General features: G+C 34.6%; 1 protein-coding gene across 8 annotated transcripts in view; it reads left to right on the top strand.

The window, feature by feature from the left end:
* ATRNL1 (attractin like 1) overlaps positions 1-25,521 on the top strand; it is a 451,738-nt gene that overhangs the window by 162,133 nt on the left and 264,084 nt on the right. For all 8 annotated transcript variants that reach the window (XR_007889398.1, XM_051618375.1, XM_051618376.1 and 5 more), the window contains 3 exons: positions 6,093-6,187; positions 6,815-6,893; positions 8,200-8,357. Coding sequence is in view for 7 of the 8 variants with exons in the window: in XM_051618375.1 (XP_051474335.1) it covers positions 6,093-6,187; positions 6,815-6,893; positions 8,200-8,357 (332 nt within the window). In the remaining variant the exon portion in view is untranslated. The remainder of the gene's footprint in view (positions 1-6,092; positions 6,188-6,814; positions 6,894-8,199; positions 8,358-25,521) is intronic.

The raw sequence follows: 25,521 nt of genomic DNA, 5'->3' as shown, positions 1-25,521 counted from the left end.
GGTGGCAGCAATACTCAGAAATACTGAAGTAGAATTTCAAATCTCTCAAGAATTTTGGCTGATCTTTGTTCTTTTAAAAACATTCTTGCATTTTAGAAAGCAGTTTTCTTTTAGTAAACAAACTTGAGTACAGGAGTAGGTCTGTTTCGTGTTGGGTATGAGTATAAAACTTTCATATCAAGTAATATTAAGCATATTAAAAGTCATGGGCCTTTATTAAAGAAAGTGAACAGTTTCTTGAATATCAACAGCAACACTAGGATTAAATGATTGCTTTGAAATTTATTTCCTCAATTAATTAAATGGCTTTCTTTGCCTAATTATTGTTGTGTTCTCACATGCACTCATTACTGATATTTTGGATTGATTTTAATGACTTCTTTTAACTGTGAAAGCAGTGAAGGATTTTGAAAAAAATAAAACCAGACATGTGAAAAGACTCAATAACCCTAAGATCTTGTTATATTTGACCATTGATGATGTCAGGATGATATTGTGTTCTTATCTCCCAACATTCTTTTTCTACTTTACTCCATGATTTTTAATACAACACGATGCAACATCCCTGGGGACAGAAATCAGCCTGCAGGACTTCAACCTGTTGAGTAGCTGGGTACTTTGACTTCATCTGCTCTGTCTCTGTGCAAAAGGATTTTTTTCCCTCTTTTAAATTCTTCTGCTCCTTCTTTGCCTGCACTGAGGTGGTGGGGTGCACACCCTGCTAGGCAAAAATAGGAGGAGTTGGGTTTATTACTCTCAAAAAGAAGACAGCCTACAACATGTTTTCCTGGTGGGACCTTCACCACAGTGATGTGGTGGCTGTTTTTTGTGCTGAGCCATCAAGGCACTAGGCATTTTTCAGTCATTTGTACCAGAACAAAGTAGGAAGGGATTATTGCTTTTGTAATGTGATAGTAGTTCTGTCTCTTTCCCTTGCTCACTGGTGTAGGGAAACTCTGAACATATATTTTTTTATTTTAAAAATAATTTTATTTCAAACATATTAAGTGGGAAAATATAAAAAGGAGGATATTGATGGCATATAAAAATTAAATGCCAGATATTAAGTTTTTACTGAAACAATCAAGAGCTAAGATGAAGCTGTCTTCTGCAAATTTCCAAAAGATTGGGGATATGTAGGTGAGCAAATAATTGTAAAAAAACCCCACAACTTTATTTCAGATATTTTATTGTTGAGTTAACTTTTTAAAAAAATAAAAGACTGTACCACTCATTCTGTAATGTCATTAATATTTTTTCCATAGTTGTGCTCAAGATAGTTAACTACACAGTCTCTTTGGAAAAAATCATTGGAGCTAATTGACACTGTGGATTTAAAATGCCTTGAGAATTAAGTTTATATTGAGGTAATATAATTTGAAAAGAGGTGGGATTCATATTCTAGGGTTTTTTAATTCTTATAGAAAAAGGAGTGACCAGAGTGTACCACTGAGTGCATCAACGGTACCTCTAGGGAATCAAACATTTTATTCTATATTTAACTGAAATAATTTTATACTTTTGTATATTTAATTTATTTATGTAAATGGCCATTAATAATATTTTGATTACTACCTGTTATGGAGGTGTTGTTTGAATTATTTTGTTTATTTTCATAGTTGACCAGATTTTGAAAATAGTTTAAAAATCTTGATTCTGTAGGTCACTCAGAAAATTATAAGATTGCTTTTATCAGGTGTTGCTCATATGGCAGTTTGATTATGATGATGTTTAGTGTTTGTTATCTTAGTGCTTTATTGTCATCCAGTACTAGAGTATAAATGCAGTGAAGTGGGTTTTTTGGGAGTGGTTTGGGGGTTTTTTTGCTTGTATGTGATCCAAATTTCTTCCTTAATTGAAGCAATTTGTTCTGTGTGTGTCTTTATAAACAGAAGCACTTAGGAAAAGATTCATGTGTTTATGTAAGGGGTAAAAATACATATCATGGTATTTTAAAGGTTTAAATTGGAAGTAAAAAATACATGTAGTACAGCTTGGGCCTCTCTAAATTCCTTATTGTAAATATACACAACAATAAGCATCAACAAGGTATAGGCTAAATGTACTTTAAGTAGCTGTTTCTACGTTTAGCTATTATACATTTGGTTATTCATACATTTGACTATTCAGAACAGTTTGTATTCTTACAACTGATTTTCACTTTAATATTTTATTTATTTCTCGGCTAAGCTGTCTGGGCTGAATGGCTCTATGAATTGGGAAATACAGTGTGATGTACTGTGTAACTACTTAGTTTATGTGCACTTCTAATGCATTGGCCTAGATTATGTCTTAGGGTTATGCTTGGGCTGGGGCTTGACAGGGGAGAGGACAGCTGTTCTGCCTGCAGCAGTCTGCAAAAGGTGAAGACTTCTGGAGGAGAGGGAGGTGGTATTTTCCTGGAGAGCTGCTGAATACATGTGAGGGAAGCCTGTCCCATGGTATAGGCTGAAGCAGATGGAGAGAGGGAGGAAGGAGAGCCAGAAAGACAACCAGCAGGATGCAGCAGGAGGAGAGATTTAGTTCTACTAATTCATATTCTAATCTAGATTTAGAGCCTTCCAGAGATGGGAATGGGATGTTTGATTTAAGAATAGGTCCAGGCAAATCTTTCTCCAAGTTTTAGCCAATCAGAAGTGTCCTTACTATGAAAATAAACCTTTGTTTAAGCTGTGAATCTTCTTCAGCATACTTTTGCAGTCCTCAGAAAGATGGAAATGAGTGTTTGCTCAGTGTCAGCTCTTCTATTTGCACCTGACTTCATTGACCCTGTTGAATCGCATAACTGTGCTAGGCAGTGCTCTCTGCTTCATTCAAGTTGCACACACTTTAGATATCTTCTCTGAATTAGAATTGCCTGTGAAGAGATGTTTTTTTTCTGCTTTGCAGCATCCACTCTGTGGCCGAGGTAGAGATTTAATGATTTGTCCCTCTCTACTGCAGCTCTTTCTAGAATAAAAACTTTGTATTTGTGTCTATGAGTACTAAGAAATCTGCTCCTTCTGAATAGTTTGGTAAAGGTCTTCTCTTCCCACTTGAAGGGCTGGCTTGGCATAAATTAAAGGTCCTTTGGCTCCTCTGAAGCATTCCAGGGCGAGTTCCATGTGTTGGGTCTTAGAGCTCTTCTTGAATAACACAAGCTGTGTTAGTAGCACTTGTAGCAGTTAGTAGTAGTACTCAAGTCTCTGAGTCCCACAAAGGAGATCATAGCTTCTTTGTGGGACATGCAGCTCTCTTTGTTACTGTTAACGCAGTGATACTGTTTTATGGAGTTCCTAATTAGGAACTCCATAAAATGCTTTGGGATGTCTTGCATGTAAAAGGTGCTTTATATAACTGACTGTTACTGGTTTTTGTAATATAGTGTTTCAACTGTATTGCAGGTAAAAATATAGGTAAAAAAAAAAAAAAGTGACAGTATTTTCTGGTTTGTTACAGATGGAAAAGTTTTGAGAATTTTGTATAGTTTCATGTCTTTTAATGTAAGGACTTTTCCTGCAATCCTTGAAAAATAGCTTCCCATTTTCTTGACTTATAGGAAGGAAAACATAAATTTAAAAGCAAACAAACAAGCAAAACAACAGCAGCAACAAAAAAATGCAAAACCTCTCCTAGTCATATAGTTTTAAGAGTAAATTACTTTGAATTTTGTTAAACTTTTATGCAAACAAGCTGTTTGTTCATATATGATTGGGAGACAAATGTCTATTCACAACTTTGCCTTATGATGAGATCTGAAGCATAGGTCACTCCTAATCTTTGGCTGATACTCTGCATTTCTGAGTGGGCACAAGCTGAATTTAGAGGAGGACCATGGCATTCTTAAATAGTCATTTTCCCTCTATCGTGGGCAAATCAACAATATCTTGTCCAGAAGGCTCTACACTGCTTCTTGTATTTTGTAGCTTTGAGACTTTATTATTTAGATTTGTATAGTTATAAAACTGATGAGTAGTATTAATAGATAAATAGAGTATTTGAATTTACTATTTATTAATCTTTTCTCTTGATGAGCTTGCAAATACCTGATCCAAACTCATTATCTAAGGCATCTAGATCAACTTATTTGAGTAATGGAACTAGGATGACTAGTAATTGAAAACGTGGACTTCTCAGCTTTGAAGGTCATGAAAATTCCTTTCATGTAACTCCTTTATTTTCTAATTTTCTCTCCACACTCATGATAAGAAAACAACCCACAACCATTTTCTTTAACTATTAAGACAATGTAGTAGGCTGTATTTGTGCATCATTGACCAGTAAGCTTTTTTCCTATGTCAAACTTCCCATGGGATACAATAGAGTGTATTTTTCCAGATGATATGTTGCTGCAGAAAAGGTGATTGTCAGCATTAAGCAAACAATTGAGTCCAACAAAAGGCCGACACAGCTATTTCCTGCTTTGACTTGATGTCTTACTCTCTTTGTATTTGCTGATTTTGTTTTTATGATCATGTATTTTTTATTTGTTACACAGGGCTCATATGGTGTTGGTGACTAGTAGAATGTCATCAAGAAAGGGATCAAAATAGTTATTCACTAGGATGTAGCATCAAAGATTACTTGCATTTAACCATATTTTAGCATGCACAAAATAATAATCTGAATAATGTACACGTGCAAGCCACCTCCTTATTTCCTGTGACAGAAGAAAAAACAGAATCTTCTGATCTCTGTAGGACCATAATGGTCAAAGATCTAGAAGATTTATTCTGTTAGATCTGAAGGTATCTAATGCTGTAGCAGAACACTCAAGATCCATGCACCACACCAACCTCTAGTTCACACCTGATTGATGCACAAGGATTATTAATCTACCAACACAATTTACACCTCTGAGGACTCTGCTGATTCTTGGCTGTTTGACTGCACTGAATCCTGCTGCTGGGATTCTACATGACATCTTCCATGAACTGCAGCAGCAGCCACCCCTGATCACTGGATCTTTTCCTTACATTATGGAGATGCTGGAAACTTGTTTTACCCTGAGAAGTCCCCTTTCCCCTTCAGAAGAGTTCCTTTTCAGTCATTCCTAGTGCTATGACCTATCTACGGGTTCATCTCTGTCCTTCAGTTTCAGGAACACAATGGGAGGGCTCAAAATTTGTCTTTCGACTTGTCCCAATCATTTTATGGTCCTTCAGAAGGTTAAATCATGGTTTGGATCATCTGGGCCCGTTCATCCTCCTGCACCTGTGCCAGCTTTAGCTGGCTGGCAGGGAAGTGCTGCTAGAGGGCAGTGACAGAAACAGCATGAACAGGAAACTGTCTGGCAGACCCCATTCCTTTCACAGGTTGAATGAAAAATGTGCAGAGCAAATGTCATTTGGAAGTGAAATACAAACTTTTTGAATCAATTCTGGACTGCCTCTTGTATCTCCTGTGTGAAAAATTTATTTCCCTTGCCACTTACAGAATCTCTTAGAAATCTAGCAATTTAGAAAGGATGTGCTTGGTGGTCACATGATTTATATATTCAAAATTCCACTCTGCCATTTTGATGTTAAACAATCTTATTTATTATGGTATCACATCTCCATACTATATAATTTTTACTGTAGATGCAGCTTTTTTCCAAAACTTTAAACCTGGTAAGTCTGAAATGTGTTAGAGTAATGTAGCTATAATAGTAAACCATTTATATAACACAGTAAAGTGTATAACTGTAACCCAAAAATATATAAATGCAGTTTGATCAGAATATTAGAATAATTATTCCAGAGTAAATCAGGGAACTGATAACACTTACAATACTTGATACTGTATTTTGGAATAATTACTTTACAAAGAATGACTGCTTTAAGATATATGCAATAGCTGCTCTGACTCCATGATAGAATCTGTTTTGTGATTTAGTTATTTTTCTTAATTATTTTTCTTACTGCTTCACTGAATTGTTATTATTTTATTGCTTCAAAACATTATAGTGCAAATACTTAAACAACGAAACGCTTGTGAACAATTTTGCTTTTATATTACTTTGTGTTTTTAAAAATAAAGGTGAACAGTAAATTTTTAGGTGATTGCATAGCATATAATTAATATGTATACACTTGAATCTGTTTTATTTTTCTATACTGTTTTGCCCACAGACAGCCTTTTGATTGATTACCAGTTCACCTTCAGCTTGTTACAAGAGGATGATCGCCATCACACTGCCATAAATTTCATAGCAAATCCAGAACAGGTAAGAAAATGTTACTCACTTTAGACAAGTTCTAGAGAGTCATGATCAATGTTTCCATTCTATTTGACCATGACTAAAGGTTTACCAAGTGCCTACAAGGTATTAGAATATGTCAAAGCTTTTTGAAAACCAAAAACTATTTCAGTGTCTTCACTGAGAAAACTTTCTAAATGGTAGATCTACTTCAACTATTACTCAAAAAATTATCAGCTGGCTTGTTTTATTATTGTTCCCATAGATAACAAGTGTTAGTAGCTTCTTGAGATGATAAAAACAGTACAGCCATCAGTTGAGAAATCTTGATTAGCAGATGAGAAAATAATTTTAAATTGTAATTAAAATGTAGCCATTTGCCATGTGTTTTTTCTTTAATTTTATAAAGAAAATGTCTCATTATTTGTATCACAATCTGAAAAGTTACCTGGTGTAATTCTGTGCTTAGTAGTACCCTGTTTTTACTGAAGCAAAAGAGAAAATTGCCTTTGGTTCTGAATGATTACCATTCCTAGTATGTTCAAAATGAAAACCAGGAGATGACTAAAAGGCTATATTCAGTTATGTACAATACTTATTCAATACGTTCTGATATATTTTGTTAACTTCAATATATTTTCTTTTTTTATCCAGTCAAATAAAAATTTGGATATATCAATTAATGCATCAAACAACTTCAACCTCAATATTACATGGTCTGTTGGTTCTACAGGTGAGGGTGAATTTTGGTATGATGACTTTTTCCCATATGATGTCATGATCCTTTAAGCTATTTTAACCTGATTGTCTCTTTGTTGCTAATTTTGATAATAAAACTTTACCAAATGTGTTCTTTTGCCATTATCATCATGCCATTATTGATTATATTATTTAAACCTTAGATGATAATTTGCAATCTGAACAAAGCTTCATTAATATGTTAACTTTCTCCCCCATTCAATTAAAATTACTTTGGTAGGAAAAGCTTGTAGCCTATTTAAATTTTTAAAATGACAGTGTTATGAAATGCTGTGATTTTAATTAAGATAAATTGCTTCCTTAACTACTGCAGAGACTGAGATTTTGATTTCTTTGTTTCAGCGTTCAAGCTAAAAATTTAATTATTAACCTTAACATTGATATCAAACAATGAAGTTCTTCTGTGTATGCTGATAAAAGGACCTGCTTATCTATTTTCCTCCAACTTTGAACCCCATTACTCTTCTTTGTTTTAAGAGGAAGGAAAAAAAAATTATTTAGACAGTTTCTCTGAATTGGTTCTATTGACTTTCTGAAAACACATCCAAGGAGAAGCATGATGCTTAAAATGAAATCATACTAAAATAGAAATTAAAAAATCTTTTTAAAGGAGGTTTAGAATTTGTCTTACTTAAACTCATTGTTTTCTTCATCCATGTAATTCTGAAGTATTTTAACATACCATAGTTAGTAAATTCATAGAATAGAATCATAGTATAGAGTCATAGAATGGTTAAGATTGGCAGGGAACTTAAAGGCTATCAGGTTCCAACCCCCTTTTATTTTAATTTAGCACTGTCACCCATATATTTGCAAAAAATAATACGTGTTTATTAGTAGATATGTTTTAAAGCTTTCATGAACAATTAAAACTCTACAGCAAAAATGTAGGATGTAGACAAATTCACTTTCATGCTTTATTAAACTGTGAGCTTTTATTGAAATAGAATGTTAATGACTAGAGGAAAGCCCAACGTCTGTTTAGCTGACCATCAGAACTTTCTCATAAAATCAACATTACTTCTAGAAATTTTACGCTTCATCCATAATTTTTTGAAAACAGAGTAAGGGTTTCTGTGAATTCTCTGTAGGATTATAAAATATACTTGATGTGCCATGTCAACTGTACTAAAGCGTTATTAAAGTTGCAGCCTGAAGAAACCAGAAGTAATTAAAACCTTTAAGTTTCTTGTGCAAATTTACTTTGACACCTTTCATGTTGATTAATATTTGTAATAAATATATATATATATATATGTTTATGGGATTATTTTTTTTAGCTGGAACAATATCTGGAGAAGAGATTCCTGTTGTTTCTAAGGCCAACATTAAGGAATACAGGGATAGCTTTTCCTGTGAAAAGTTCAACTTTCGGAGCAACCCGAACATCACTTTCTACGTCTATGTCAGCAATTTCTCCTGGCCAATCAAAATACAGGTTAGTATGACTGTTCTGTACTTATGAAGATGTTAATTTCTTAGCTTCCCATTCATGTTTTCACTCACACAGAAAGCATACAAACTGTATTCTTTGCATGCTCTATTTTCTGTGTATAGGAATTCTGTTACAATGTTTAAGCTTTCTGTAGTGAATCAGTCTTCAGACTGTTGATTCTAGAATCTGAAGTTAAAGTTATTCATCATAAATGTTTATTTGTGATGTATATTATGCATCTAGATTTATACATAAAAGAGGGCATACAAATATGTATTTATGTACCTACATATTTGTGTGTGATATTCCAGTTACCATTAGTTTTCTTAGACTCTGAATTTCTTAAAGGTTGCATATCTGTATCATACTGCAATATTACAAACCTCAGTTAACACTGAGTGTATTTGATTAGAATTTGTATTCTTCTTTGACTTCATTGAATCAATTTCTCTGGGTGTTTTCTGGAATAGTAAGATACTGTGCAGCAGCAGACAAAAAAAATCAATGCAATGATGGTTGGTTTCAGCAATATTTACAGTTACCATTCCTGCAGCTGCATTTGTAAATGCTGTGTCCCCTGCACCAGTCAGGGAGCTCTTTATGTGGATGACCAGCTTTTGGCTATAGCTCCCTTATAGAATTAATTATATATAAAAAAATTGTTAAAATGATAATAAAATTTCATAATTCTTGGTGATTCACTCAAGAAACTGGAATAAGCTCAAAATTCTTGCCAGTTAACTGTAATTACAAATATTGTACAGATTTCCATTTTGGTGGGGAAAAAAAAAAAAGCCCTGTTTTTATAAAATACAGGGCTGTTTTATATATATGTACACACACATCTATGAATGATAAAAAAATGTGCAGAGAAGCCTCCTGGGTTAAAGCAGTCATCTTCTAAGTAAACTGCTGGAGAAATATTATCTCTGTGTTAAATAAAGCTAGACTTTTCTTAATAATACATGAATCTTAACTGTAAATATAAATGTTACACAGTGTTGAAGAATGAATTTGTGTAAGTTATTAACATTTATGCATGTCCTATTTAAGAGGAAAAGCCCTGAAAGTTAACTGCTTTTTTTTACTCTTCATATTAGGGATATTTTTTGCACTTACTAATCCCACTTTTTAAGGACAGAACAACTTCATGTGCCAAATAGCCTTCCTAAAGAAACACCAGGAAGCAATTTAAGTTGAAAGTGCATGGCACACTCCTTTTACCTTTAAGACTGGAAGGTGCCTATATCATCATTGTAAGGCCAATGTTATTAAGGTGCTGTATTCTTAAGATGTCCTGTTCAGATTGCAGTATAGCACCTTAATGGCAATGTGTTTTAATGTTCAATAAATAGAATCCCTGATCATTGGTTAGATGCCTCTTTTTTTATTATTATTTTTAAATCAGACATTTCCTTATCTGTTTCAATTGCACTGATTTTTTAATATATTTTTTTTAAATTAATTTTTGTGGCACATTGAAATTCCACAGTCTAGACAGTTCTGTCTCAGAGGTGATGGTGCTGGAGTATTGCATCCCTTTCCTGTGCTGCTAATTTTTCATAAAAAAACTATTTCAACCTGGAGATGAAGTCACTCCAATTTTATGCAGTGGAAAAAGAATGCTGGGGTCCAATTATGGAAACTGTTTCAGGATCTTAATATTTGTCCTCTGTATTTGCCTTCCTAAATCAACAAAAGTATTATTTCTCTCTCAGCTGTTTTATGCTGTGATTTGTTTTTTTCCAAGGAAATATCTGAAGTTCACATTACCCATATAGGCTTCTTATGTTCTGTGCTCTGGCAGTAGATAAGATATTCATATGATAAATGGAGTAGGGAGCTTTTCAGAGAAAACAAGTTCAGTTTTATATGTTAACTTTATGATTCTGTGTATAATAGAAATCTAAAAAAAATATGTGCCTTCTAGGACTTAAAGAGAGGGAAGTAATGGTTCATCCCTATCCAGAGGCTGAAGTTTCCAAGGCCAGTACTAAATAGGCTCACATTGCTAAGATATATATGTTCTTTTCTTAGTGTTCCAGAATTCATCTTCACAATATGCAAAAGTGGTTGATATCAGAGTGTTACTGTATTAGAGAGTGTCAATTTAAAAATGATATTTTTTACAAAAATGATGCTACTGTTATACTGATGGAAAGACTCTTCAGGAGAGTCACAATACTGATGAAGGATTCTGGTTTACAACAGGAAACTCTTCTAGATAGTCTCTGAATTAAATTGCAAATGGTCTAGGAATTATTTTCCTGAATTAACCACCTTTGCTTTTCTGTGATGATCAGAGAGTTAGCTCTGTGTTCTAGTGCAGGGCTTTGGGTGTCACAGAGGTTGGCCTGTGCATAAAATGGTCTTAGGCACCAAACTATTTTGCACTGTAGTCCTTTCTACTAGTGCAGTCACACTGCATTGGTCAGATTGTGTTGGTTAAAAATGTTGTGATATCTTATATAAGCTCAGCACTGAAAGTTTCTTTTAATCCTATTAGAGCTAAGGAAATGACTGTGGCTTTCTTGAGAAGTACTCTGTTGACAGGTGTAAGCAAGATATCAGCATGAAATTTGGCACATACCTTTTAAATAATAATTTTGTGGAGAACTAGATACTTACTTCAGCACTTCTGGCATTTTTCAAATACAATCTGAGTATCAGGCTCCTGTATTTACATTATTCAGTGTGACTTGTGAAGAACAGATTATATAAGGAATGAGTTCCTAAGGAAGCAGAAACAGTGACCTTACTTCCCTTCTGACTGATATTTCAAGTTGTGTTGTTGATAAGCATTTAACGCTCTCCTTTTATGCCTCCTGTTATGCTGGCTCTGGAGCTAAGAGTACTTGTGTCCTTTTATTGGGAATGTTTGGCTGTTGGTGTTGGAGTTACTGCTCTTACCATTTCATGTTCTATAGGAGAAGGAACAGCACTCCTCATTGTACAAGACACTTAGTTTCATTTTCTGTCAAATTTACCTATATTATCTCTATTTTTGCATTCATTTGTCTTCAAGATTCCCATGATTACAATGAAGAACTGTATATCCCAGCAGGTGATTGTTTATTTGGCTCAACGGTTTACAGTTGCTTTCTGAAGTTCTTCTACTATGCATATTACCTACTCAGCAAGCTTGGAGGTTTTTTTCCTAAATCTTAATAAATCCCCGGTGATTCTAAATACTAAATACTCTCTTTTGAAATACCATTTCCTGACTTGAAAAAAGGGAGTGTGATGGTTGTGTCCATACAACAGTTTCCTGAGGATGTCCTGCTCTGTGGTGATACTTCACAAGCAACGACCAAGTGACCCATTCTATTTTTCTGAGCCTAATGACCTCACAATACAAATTCTTCAGCACTACACAGCAGTGAATTACTTGCCAAGCATAGAAACTATGCAGGAAATTTTCAGTTTCAGGTGAAGTTCTTCTCTCTCTATAAAATTGCACTCTAGGTTCTCATTACTCAGCACCTTTCTTCTGTCTGTAATGGCTGTGGGCATGCAGCTGGGTGCTCAGTCAGTATGAGAGCTCTGCAACCCTCAGGGGAAGCTGCTACGTTTAAATTCCCTGATGCTAAAAGCATTTCATTTAGCTATAAGATCTTTTCTTCCTTGACATCAAAGGAGAAGCAGAAATGTGATAGTTGCAAAAGGGGTCATTAGAAAGATGGTGATATAGGACATCCTCAGCTTAGAGCTGTTTCCACAAATAGGGCTGTTGTTGGGTGTAACGTGGACAGCTACCAGCTTTTCTCAGATGTACGTGGTAGTTACAGGCTGGCACACAAATGCTGGATGTTTTCCTGTTGAATTATTGGAGGAGTTTATACCACACTTTTCCTCCATTTCCTGTAATGCAGAGCTGACTGGGAAGTAAAGATGAATACAGACCCTTAAGCTTTGCTGTTCCAGACTTACAGAGGCAAGGGTTCAAGTATCTGAGTAATAGGACATGATTTATTATCCAGACTTACCAACCCTACAACTGACTGTCTCTGACAGTCCCAACCCTTTAGGTGTACCCTGTCTTATATCTCTGTTAAACAGGACTTCTTGAGAAAACACTGTTGTCTTAAATAGGCTAGATTTCTGAACAGAATATGTGACAAAGCCCCATAACTTGTTCCTGCTTATTTTTATTTTGTTCTGAGAGTAGATGTAATTCAGATTCTACTGGTAATGGAATTTGAAGGGTGTAACATTTATTGAAAAGCAGTAACTCAGACTGCAGCCTGAACCTCAAATAATGGTCAGTGGTCCCTGAAGTAGTAAGCAGTCATAAAGCTTGGGCTTCTGACAGCTATGCAAATATTAATAACAGCAGTGACAGCATGGTCTTCAGTCAGGAAACTAATTTTATGGCAAGGGATTTTTGTAGCTAAAGCCGGTTACAGATTTTTGTCCTTTTTTTTTTTTTTTTCCTGACTTACTCCTATATTCTGAAAAGTAGCAAGTGCATATGAAACAAACAAATAGCCTTAGAATGCTGTCCTGGCTTTCTGGTTGATGTGCTGTGTCCCTAAGCACAGCAGTAGCATTCTTGCTTCCGGATCAGCTGCTTTCATGCACCTCTATCTCTTTAAAACTGTCAGACTTGTGAGTTTGATCTTGACTTGTGCCTGAGCAGCACATTTTTTCTACCAGTTTTAAAGCCTCATCTGAAGATGATAATAACTGTTTTGCTACTTATTTCGTTTCCACCCTAAAGTGTAAATGAAAGTTTCACAAGTGTCTGAGTTTTAATTGGGAGAGTCAGTTTAAATAATAAAGTTCACCTCAGCAGCAAAGCACTGCCTGGCAAAATTAAGTTTTTATTTAATGAAAAAAAAGCCAACTTGTTATTTTTTTTCGATCATAGAATAGTTAATCCCTTATGCGCTTCTGTAGCATAGAACAATTATTGTTACAGTGAAGTTAGACACTGTGTTAGTGTACAGGTAGAATTCCCAGATGTGCTGGAAAGAGGGAATTTACTTATTCTCAAATAAGCCCACTGCAAGCTTTAGTAGCACATCTTTGGGATCCTTTTTTTTTTATTATTATTTTCTTGCACTGCTGTTTCTGAGGAAAATTATCTTTGGCCCCCTGTATTAGTTTGTATGCCACAACAGAATAATGAATTGTGATGAAGATTTACATTTTATTGGTATGTTGCACAACAAATAATCATAACTACTTCATATATAAATTTTCTAGAGTTCGCCTTTTTTTTGCTGTTTTGTTTTTTAAGGGAAAACTAGTATTCTTTCAGCTTATTTGCTCCTGTTTCAGAATTGCATTTCTTACGCCTGTTAATAGCCTGCCTGTAGCAACCGAAGGAGCAGTGTAATGTAAATCAAGAAGCATATCTATCCTTGTAATAAAATTTACTGTGTAAAATAATTCATTTCAGATTTTTTTTTTTGGTTTGGAGTTCGTTTTGAATTTTTAGCATTTATGTTAAACTCATTCTGTTGTAAAAGCTCTGAGAAGTGAAACTTGTCTGTCACTGCCATTAGAAGTTACAACAGCAGCACAAACTTAATTACAATTAATTTGCAAATAAAGATCAGAGCTTTTTGTTTTTTAAGACCTTTCTGAATTTTGCTAAGGTCATGATTCTGGAATGCTTGCTTGGAAAATGAGTATTTATCCACGTGTAGCTGTGTTTGTACAGACCCTCCTCCATTCAATGATTGCATGCCTAAATCTAATCTCTGTGATTTATGGTGAATGATTCAATTTCTAAGTGCTTTAATGTTTTTCATAGAGGCTACTGAGTAACTGCATAGAGCTCTGTGTGAAGACTGTAATTCTTGAAGCACTAAGCAGGTATTGATGATGAAGTGGATACGTTAGCTTCCAAAATTACTTTGATGTTTTCTTACAGTAAATGTAAAATACACCTTTAAAACAGGTTTGAAAGTAGTATACCAAGAACAAAAACATGGAAAATCCACCCAATCACCATTTAGTTACAATTCTGCAAGGAAATTATTCTGAACAGAAAAAAACCCACAACAACAACCAGGAGAAGAAGGCATCAAGCAGTACAGGGTGGGTTAGTTTATAGATTACTAAGGTATCAGCCAAACTGTAAATATATACTTAGAATCATAGAGTAATTAAGATTGGAAGGGACCTTAAAGATCATCAGGTTCCAGCCTCTCTGCCATGAGCAGGGACACCTCCCACTAGACTAGGCTGCACAAGCCTCATCCAACCTGGCCTTGAACACCAGGGAGGGGGCTTCCACAACATCCCTGGGCAACCTATTCCAGCACCTTCATGGTGAAGAATTTCTTCCTGATGTCTAACCTAAATCTCCCCTCTTTCAGTTTAAAACCATTACCCCGTGTCCTGTCTCTACCCTCTCTCGTAAAAAGCCCCTCCCCAGCTTTCTTATAGCCCCTTCAGGTACTGGAAGGTGCTATAAGGTCTCCCTGGAGCCTTCTCCAGGCTGAACAACCCCAACTCCCTCAGCCTATTTTAGTTTCCGTTTTCCATAGGGATGATTATATTGGTCATGGTATAAAGTCAGGATTGAAAATAATAATTAACATAGATTAATAAAAAAATTATTCTCAACAATGTTGGATGCAAAATTTGATCTTAATGTGCTCAGATTAGGCACCCTCAAATCTGAAGGAAGTGGCATGTGAAACTGCAGGGCCAAAAGCAGGGGGTAGGGCCACAAGACTGGAAAAGAACAAATGCAAGTTTGTTATTAGAAGGCAGCAAAGAAGTGTACACAGTGCTTTGGAGAAGATTTTGAAAGAAAGTTACAGCATAGTATTTAGTGTTTTGTCAGGCCTTTTTTTTTTTTTATGAGCATGAAGTTGAATAGTAAAGGCATTAACTGACCATTGTATAGTGGGAGAATGTAGAATTAAAGAAACAAAGATTTTGGTAATGGATCATATTAAATTTGCCCTTGGATATTGTGCTAAAATGGCTCAACTAATTACCTTCTGGACATGGAAGAGTGGAAACATTTAGCTTGTTTGACAGAAAGAAGTCTGGAGATTCATGTTTGTGTTATGCATAGGATTGTTTTTTATATCTGATTAAAGATGTCTGAAACCATGAAAACATGATTTCTTGGTTTCTCAATTCAATATAAATAGAGTTTTTGCTTTAGAGTTATTTTTATATAAAAAAACTTCACTAAGAGAAGGAATTAAAAATTATTTTAAAATTAACATTTGTGAGACACTAGCGTGGAGGTGAAGATTAATTTATTTCAATACTAGATTCTAAAACTAAAGTCCAGTCTGTTTTTGAGGACATTAGATACCAATATCAGAAGTTCCATGGTGTGGTTGCATTATTACAGGTATATCTGTTTCATGTGTAATTATTCCACTATATAAAGCAGTTGAAAATTACTACCCAAAGGTGGACTGCTACAGTAATTATGATTACCTTTTTTCTTTCTGAGGTAATCAAATGCTACACCAGAAACCTACTGGTTCTTGCCTTGGAAAATTGACTCATTATAATATCTTTAATTTATTTCCTTGTGGTTGCAAGGCCGGTTGTGTAGAGAATAAATCGTAAGACACTATATATTCCCAAAAGCTTAGCCTGCCCAAACCCAATGTACTATTTTCCCATACACTTGTCATGAATCCTGAAGAACTGCTAAAATGAGAAGGTATTTTTTGATTATTAGATTATACCTTTTTTCTTTAACAGATAATGATAGAGCTGTTAATATTTGTCTTAGAATATACTGGAACAAGTTTGCCAACAATATTGTGCCAACTTCTACAATAAATGTAAATGTTAATTTTGTGGCTCTCCCTGGGGCGTTTCTTTTTCCAGTCACCTTAGACAAGGTTTAATATGAGCCACCAGATTATCTGTAAATATTTAACATATTTGGTATATTTCTCAGAAAGCAGAGCTACTGCTAATAGTTCAGCTGATGATATAAGGAAAGCAAACCACCTAATTAAGAGATAATTGGTCCTCAATGATGCATAGTTTTAATTGGTGTATCATGTGAATGTCTGAGATAAGAACTCCAGCATCTGATGTGCCAATTGAGTAAGGTTTTCTTTCCAGACAACCAAGACACCATCTACTGGTAGCTCTGTAACATAATAAAGATGTATAGATATGGTATTTGCTAATAAAAATTATCTCCCTATGATGTTTAGCAAGTAGATATTGAGATTTTTTCTATAATTTCCATTTCCCTTATCTACTTAATTAAGTAAATTTTAGTTAGAACATTTAGAATTAAATAGAAAGTATTGCTCAAAGATAACTTGTATTTGTTCAGGACTTTTGATAAGCTATAGGAAAATAAATCAATTATTCAGTTTGGGAATTTGGGAGGGAACGTATAAAAGGATATAGAAACCTTTTTTTTTTTTTTAATAATAAGAAAAAACCCTTCAAAGATTAAGATTCTCCCTGAAGAAAGCATCCATGCCTTGTTGAACTGCAGAAGTCTGTAAAGGTCAGAGAGAACGACTCATACATTCAGAAAAATGTGAAAGTAAACGTTTGGCTCATAAGGAATCAGAATGGGAATAGGAACATGGTGGAAGGGAATAGATATTTTCATCCTATTTATCATGACTGTCAGTTCTATAAAACTTTTTTGCCCTCCCTAGCCAGGTTTTCTATAGCTAAATATGAATGTGCAGGTTTTCTGTTTTTCATATTTTTGTTTAAACTGGGATTTGTGGCGAACTGGACCAGATCCATGTTTTTCACCATTGCTTAATAAACAAAATGTCAATAGCCCAAAATCAACTTACAAATTCCAACATACAGTGTTTCTTAAGTAGGCTTCTTGGGAACCCCTCATCTGCTGAGTAAAGATGACAATCTCGTCAGCATCACCAACATGGTCTTGGTCCTGACACTGAGCCAGTGACCCTGGAAACAGTAGTTTCCAGCTCTAAATAAACTTGACAGTAATGATCTTATACAGAAGCCTGTGAGCTTAATTCCTCAGGCCCCGGCAAAATAGCTAGAAGTTGTTGGGTAGCTTAAAGCTGAGTTGACAGAGCTCTCTCCAGCTTTCAAAAAGAACTGAAACTTCAAAAGTTGAGGCTGTTTTAAGAATGTTTCTTTTAGTGAATAAATATTTTCTATGGCACTCTAATGTGAAGGAGTTATTGCAGTCACAGGTGCAGTCACACAACTTTGTATACTACTAGAAGATAATCCTTGAGAATGGGAAATAGCAGTTTTATACTGATCATTGGGACCTCTTCTAGGGTATTTTTGTTGTCATGAGATATTTCATGAAAACTTCTTTTTTGCAAAGCTAGCTTTTAATCTTTTAACCACGTGGTCAATATATTAATTTTTATGATGAAATAAAAAAAATATAAAATTGGTCAGTGAGACCCCAGGATTTTAAAATCCAGAGCTGTTCCATGGTTCCTTGTGGATTAACTAATGTTTATACAGTTTGAGCTGACCTAACCAATGTGAGGATGTGAAAGTCCACAAATGTCATTCATGAAAAAAGACAGAAAGAATAGCACAAAGTTGGGCAGAATCACAAGGCTTTTGTTTAGGGAGAAGACCAGCTCAGACCCACGAATTTGCCCACGAATTGGGAAGATGTTGGAAAGCTATTGTGCTCTTTGTTAGATTCTAGTGTGAATGCTGCTTCTTTAGTCTGTTAGGGCTGTGTTTGTGTTTGTTTTCCTTATGAATGTTAATTGTTTGATTTTATTTTGAAATGCTTTGAGGACCTTTACGTTGTGGTAATGGTATAATTCTTAAAAGTATCTTGAATTCTTTATTACCAGGAAGCAAGTTGTGTGTATTTTGAAGACACAGAAAAAAACCCACCAGAACTCTTGTTCTGTGTGAGACAAACATATTCTGTACCTCCAGGAAGGCAGGACAAACAGTTGTGGGGCACAGATAGCCAGATAAACATATTAAACAAGAGGGTGGAGAGCTTGCAGGTCATCTACTTTTTTTTTTTTTTTTTTTTAATCTGGCTTTAAGTACATTAGTTACTTCTCATTACTTTTTTATGTAAGCACTGGATTTAATTGCTGCCGGAGTGTTATATCCCATAGATGATAAATCCAGAAGGGGCTGCTGTGATCATATAGTCTGAAATGAGACATAAACTAAAGCATAGGCTTTCACAAATTAATTGCTGTTTAAATTAGACCATATATTAAAACAAAACAAAAAAACCCAAAACAGTCTTAGCTTAAGCATTCCTAGAAATGGGATATCCACTAGACTCCTAAATAGCTCTGTCTATTAATTATTGCCACTGTTTAAAAACACATGATTCAAGGTAAGTGTAGCTTTCCATGGGCTACTCTTGAGTTACTGTTTTATGATAGAAGGAAGAGCTTCCTCCTACAACGGATGTGCTGTTGTTGTAAATACTGACCATGTTCTCCATCACCTTTTCTTCAGTCTTACTGTCAATTTTGTGGCTTTCACAAAGTTACAGAATAGTCATGGTTGGAAAGAACCTCTGAGATTTTCCTCTGAACCCTCCAGTATTTCAGTATCCCTTGGGAATTCTGGATGCCAAAACTGGATATGCTTTTCCAAATGAGATTACATCTGTTTCAGATGGAGTTAATGATGTGCTTGAGGGGGCAGAAAAAGGGTGCATTTCAGCAGCTCCCCCTGGGGCACTCTGTGCTGAAGAAGGAAACAGAACAATCTTAGCACCACATTTCCTGCTTGCTCCTCTTTTCACTTCTGTCCACCCTTTTCACTACATTCAGTATACTCCTCTTTTTCCTGCATTTGTTATAGCCCTTTCATCACAGCATTGGGAATTTAATGATTTTCTACCATAACCCCAAATGTTTTTCAGTGTCACTGAGTCCTGAATAGCATCCTTGAGAATGATCTTCATTCTTTGATTCCACTTTTATACTATCAAAGGCAGTTTTTATTACTTTTACCTTCCCCTTAGCCTCCTGTATGAATGTCTTGGTTAAAGTGACCTATTATTTTCACTTTCTTACCTCAGCATAATGAAAATACTTAAAAAATTATATTGTTTTCTTGCCAGGTATTGTCAAAAGCTTTAAATAACACCAGAAAACAAAGATCCAAGAACCTCACTGTGCCTTATATTAGAAACACATTCGTACAAAGGTGAATCTCTATTTGCAATTACATTTCACATCAGCTAAAGTTTAATATAAGCCATGTTGAATTTGTATGATTCTAGTTTCTCAGAGTGGTGCATTTTCCAGAAGGATCTCTGTGTATGTATAAACAGTAGAATATTGAGAAGTTCTGTTACTTGTATTGGTATGGATGTTGCTGCAAATGAGTTAGGTGGTGGTCTGTTTAGGCATGAACTGGAGAGTAGTGATCTCCCATGAAAACGTGTAGGCACTGCTGGTTATAGAATACTGCTTTTGAACACACATTCTTAAAGCGGATAAAATTAATTTTTAGATCAATATACTCTACAAATTTTGCTATTCTGTTCTGACACTATTTTTATCTTGAACTTTATTCATAGTTTTTTTCTTCTGTTCTGTTACATCATGGTGAACATACCTTACACAAAACTGGGAGAAGGTTAATCTTCTGCCTTTCTTTCCTTCCTCTTTAATTCTTGTTTCATGATGTCTTCATTTTACTTTCATGTCTTTTCCTTTTATTATTATTCTTTACTATGACAAGAAAAATACAGAAGACTGACACTGTTGCAGATTGTAGTCTTGTTAAAATTGTCACATTAACTGGCAGTCCAGGTAGTGAAAAACCATTCAAACTGTCAGATATTCTCAAATGAATGAAAGAAAAGTTGTTTAAATGTATATAAAATCATCATTACTCCTTTGTTCTGTAATAGCGACGTACAGGCTTTGAACTGTTTTCATTAAAGGTAATTTTATTTTTCTTTCATTCCCATTGGTAGCATCTGAGAAATTCTATGTAAACATATGAGAGTTTACTGATATAATTCATTTTCACTGATAGCAAAGTTTTTGCTTTCATTATCTCTAATGGAAGTGTTTGTCTTCATCAAATTAATGTAGTTACAGCACATAATAAACTTGCTGGGATAGAGAAGCTCTGAGTCTGGGAAACACAAAATAGTTTATGTTGGAAGAACCTCTGGAGGTCTCCAATCCTCCTGAAGGGGCAGCTTCAAAGTTAGATCTGATAGCTCAGATCCTTGACAACTTTTTCCCTTGTATCTCATGTTGCAGTTTATGTCCCTTGTATCTAATCCTCTTTCTGTGCACCTCTGAGAAAACTCTAACTCGGTTTTCTCTTCAGCCCACCCATTAGGTAGTTAGAGAAAGTGATAAGATCCCTTCTTTGCTCTCTCCTTAAGACATTCAAAGGTAATGACTTGTTACTATATGGTAAATTGTGAGCTTAATGAATTTTAAGAAGACATTGAAATCAATCCCAGGAACTCAATGCGTTCTCCTTTGAAGTCCCTCTAACCCCAAGGATTTAAAAATAATGAAAATGTTTATGAATCTTTAGGTCCTTATTTAAAATAATAAATTGCATAATATGAAAGCAGTATCATTTATTTTGATATTTATGCAGCTGTTAGGTCTTTTGAACCCCATATTTATATCTGCTTTCTAGAAGAAAAAAGTGTTGCTTAAATAGATGGCACCTGGATGCTCTCCTGAGACAGAATGAGATGTGTTTTTTGCAGACACTAATGGTAATTATCATAGCAAAAAAAATGAGCAAACAGTTTTTTCTGAGAGAAGTGTAGTTTGAAATTATATACTGTCAGATCTTTGTTTTTCCCTTTTGGAGTTGCTGTCCCGGGGAGTGGCTTCTTTCAAGACTGCACGTGGCTTATTGTGCCTGTGTAGGAGAATTGACATGTAATGCTATCAAGTGATAGGATCAGCTGTTTCAATCCTAAAACCACCTGAGGAGCTCATAGCTTGTGTTATGGAAGGGACTTGGCACTACTTGTAGTTGCATCGTCCAGAGCATAACATGAAGTGCCTTTTCAGTTTAATCTTTCTTTTCACTTGATATCTTTCCTGTGTAGCATGATGATTGTACTTATTTTTTTTCTCTTTCTGGCAAGTGATTATTTCAATACACATTCCTGTATTGAATATTTGACAGTGTTTGTGTGCACACATGGAGATAGGAAAGAAAAAGGATGAAGTGCATCTCTTCAGAAGCAGCAGGGGAAATAGTATAAAGCAGCATTTAAACTAAAATATTAGAGAGAGAGCTTTAAATTCATTTATTGTTACAGTTTGCAGGGTTGGTGGTGGGATGTTAGTGGAGAAAGTATTCATAACATGTATATTCAAAAGGTTTTAAAAGGACTTTTTGTCTGTTGTCTCCTTGGTGTTGAGCATTACTCCTAAAATGAGCTGGGTGTAACTCTACCACTGCACCCATCCCAAAGTGAAGACATTAAGTCGTGTTCTTTGAACTTCTTATGTCAGCTCTTCAGTAAGAGTATAACAAAAGGTGTGTGTTCTGCCATAAGTAACAGATATATTAGCACTCTTGTGGTCAAGTCCTGTGTGCATCAGTAAGAATAGATTTTTCCCTTAGCTGTTGCCTTCTCTTCAGGCATTAGAAAAGGCAAAAAGCTATTTTATTCACATCATACCTGTGTGAACTACTGTAAGCTTATAATGCTTTTCTTTTGTAAAATGAGTACACTGATTTTTGAGGTGGTTATGGTTTGTGGTTGGGGGGCTTTTTTGTTTGGGTTGATTTTTTATTTTATTTTCCCTAAACTAATCACATTTCATTTATATTCTGTGGCCATTAACCACAGAAGTTCATTTGTTTAGAAAATCCTTTTAAAAGCTGTATTCATCTGTGGTAAGGCTAGTGGTGGTAAAAATCAATTGCAGCTGTATTATTTGCAAAGTAATCAATTCACTTCTCCTTTCTAACTAGAAGAGGCATCCTGAGGAGCTGGAAAAATTACACTGATGTGATATGCTTGGATCTTGTCTTTGTTTCATTGTAAAGATTGATACTAATCTCTTTACGTCCTCTTCCTTTGAATTTTATTTAGAGTTCATATAAATAAGAACTACTTGAAAACATGCTGAACATGGATATAATCCACCCATTCTTTTGACAATCTTTTGTGTTGTTTGGTCTTATTTTGTCTCTTCTTAAGACCTGGCATGTTTAAAATATGTGTTAATCTTCTGTGTTAATTAATTTGACCTGAAAAATGTCTTAAATTATGTGTTTAAAGTAAGTTTGGAAGGGAAATATACAGTAACTTTTCAGTCTTTGGTTTTCATACATACTAAGTATTATTCTAGTCAAGATTTAATTCATTTATTAATGTTTTCATTCAAAAAGATTGCTTTTTTTCTGATTTTTCTTTTTTTTTTTTTTCCACAAAAGTGAAGGGCTACAAGTTTAATGTGCTGGGTGCCAAATCTTGAAAATCCACATGGAACATTACAGTGTAGCAAGAAGCTTAGGGCCAGCAGAAACCTTTTCCATCATCAAGATAATGTCACTTGATATTGCAAGCAAATGTTTTCTCACTCACCAATTTTAAAAAGCAGATTTAATCTCTATTTGAACTTAGAAAAATTTCACAAAGCTCTTTTTTTTTTCTTTCCACAAATTTAGTAATTCAGCTTATACATATTTGTTATTGTGCATCAATTTCCTTTGACTTCAGTAGCTCTTAATTCTTCCTGGTGTTTACTCCCTTTCATGTATTTAAATCATATTCCCTATCAGTCTTTGATTTACCCAGCTAAGCAAACTCTGTTCTTTGCTTTTGATAAGATTCATTTTCTGTTCCCCTCCTGGACATCCTAATGGTTCTTCACCTTCAGTTTCAATCCATCTCGGAACAGAGTGACAGTGCATTGTACAGTTATTAGTCTGTCAAGACATCATTCTGCAGTTAGCAGATTAAATTGCACAGTACCATTGCTATTGCTACAATTTTAGTTACTCCATTAGGATGCTTTACGTTCCAGTTGTGTTTGTCTTGTGCTGGGCTGGTGTAGTTCAAGGAAATTGCTTTAGTGGGTTTTCTTCTACACCTGTTGTAGCAGCCAAATGTAACAGAGCCAGGACTTCTGCTTTTTCAAAAAAAGAAAAAAGAAAAAATAATAAAAGAGGCATAATAATTTCACATAAAAAATGAACTGATTTCATTAAGGTGACAAGTCTGAATTCTATTCTAGTATGACAGAATTTAATCTTTTAAAGCAATCAGTGAAAATCTGTGTGTGGAATTGCAATGTGTAGACTCCTTATCATACTGCTGCAAATGTGAATTGATACTGCCAGGTTTACAAATAGTCAATCAGGTCATTAAATGGATGTGGGGTGCTTTCAAATAGTTTATCATTCACAAAGATTAACTGTGTGATACCATGATTTTAAACAAGCAGTTTCTGTTCAAGTCCACTTAGATGCTCTCTCCATTAGAATGAATACTAAGCTACTGGAGTTGCACTCATCATGGATGAATTGCTTTGTGTGTAAATTTTTATTTTTACGAAATACCCTACTGTTTAAATTATTTCTCATATTTTTTTAAACTGATTTCCATTATACTTAAACATAACCTTTGTTTAACCTCAGTGTGGTGAAACTGAGCAAATCATAGAGAAGACGATTTTTTAGTTTAGTATTTTCAGTGTAAACTAGTGAATATGCAAGATACAGTAGTGACCGTTTACTAATGATATGATAGCAGGTGTGCTAAGATTGTGTTTTTTCTCAGAGAAACTTAATGGCAAATAGTATGTCATTGCCATAGCATTTCTAGAGTTTGCAGAAAGATAATAATAATAATAATAATAATAATAATAATAATAATAATAATAATAATAATAATACTTTATAAAGGCCTTTAAAACTTACTATGTAGTGGAAGTAAATTGTTATTTAAATTATCATAATGAGTAAAATACTTTAAGAATTCCATTGCTAAGCTGACACTTCTTGTGTTAATATTGTTGAAACAGTGATTTGGGATACAAAAGGAACAAAATGCAAGTGAATACAAAGCCATAAACCAGGATTAGTTACCTTGAAGAATAGTGTTTTGAGTGAAAGTGACTGTTAAAGAAGTCTTTTCTCTCTATTCAGCTTTTTCTGATTTCAACTTGAGAGTTCATGGTATAGTAAATATTGTAAAGAGCTCTAGAAAAAACTACTTGATTAAACACTGAAATGATTTCACTTGTTAATCTCAGGAAGGGAAGATCTAAATGTTAATACTACAGGCAAGCAGCTAAAGAAGTCTGGCTATTTATGGGGAAAGGAGGTAGAGAAAGAAGGCTAAAAGAAGAAATGGGCCTAAATATCAATAAATTATATTTATATTAGACCTGCTAAAATCCAAGGTGTCACAGGTAGTTTGTAAGTCTGTAAAATTAGGATAAAAAGAAATTGTATAATCATCTATCTGGGCAAGTTTAATTCTTTATTGAGGAATTAGGTATGCTCCATCTGCTGTGCTTTTATGATAATTTCTGTAGTTTAATTTTCTTAATTCAATATTCCATTTTTTTCCTCCTTTTGTGGATAATTTGCAATAGCGAAAGTGAAGTGACTCCAATGGTGTCATCTTAGTAAAGGAATTAAAACATCCTTTTCATCATATTACAGCCAGGTGCTCTACTAATCATTCTTTGGAACCATAGAGGGAAAATGGCAATGTGAATGAAAAGTGTTTGCAACATTAAGAAAGACCAATAATTCAGTTTTTAAAAAATGTTTCATACAACTAAGCAGTGATTTCTAGAAAGCAGTTAATGGGCTTAAAAAAAGGAGTATTTAACAGGTCCATTTTTCAGCTTTGTAAGTTTTATATAAACGTTTAAAAAACAAATGGAGTTGGTCTTTTACCAATTGACTCTTCTCTCACTGCCAGTTTGTTGACACTTACAGCCTTTTGCCCCACAGGGAATGATAATACAATTGGTCTAGTACATTCTCTTTAATTGAATTGACTATATTGCCCTGCTGTTCAGGGAACTGATAAATTGCTACAACCTTCTGTTCTGAAAGTTGGTGGGTTTTTGTGTGTTTTGCTTTAGAAATAGAAAGAGAGTATGAAAAAATAGCATTGAGAATTTCTTAAAGACGTCACAGGATGTTTTTACTAATGATATCCTTGAAGTCATAGATCTATGAAATATTTCAGGAATTAATCAGTGTTTAATGTCATTTATGTTTCTGGTTTAATTGTGTAGGC

This window comes from Apus apus, chromosome 4 (genome assembly GCF_020740795.1).
Source record: "Apus apus isolate bApuApu2 chromosome 4, bApuApu2.pri.cur, whole genome shotgun sequence".
NCBI lineage: Eukaryota > Metazoa > Chordata > Aves > Apodiformes > Apodidae > Apus > Apus apus.
Note: the sequence above shows the minus strand (reverse complement) of the source record. Positions and strands in the feature narration are given on the sequence as shown.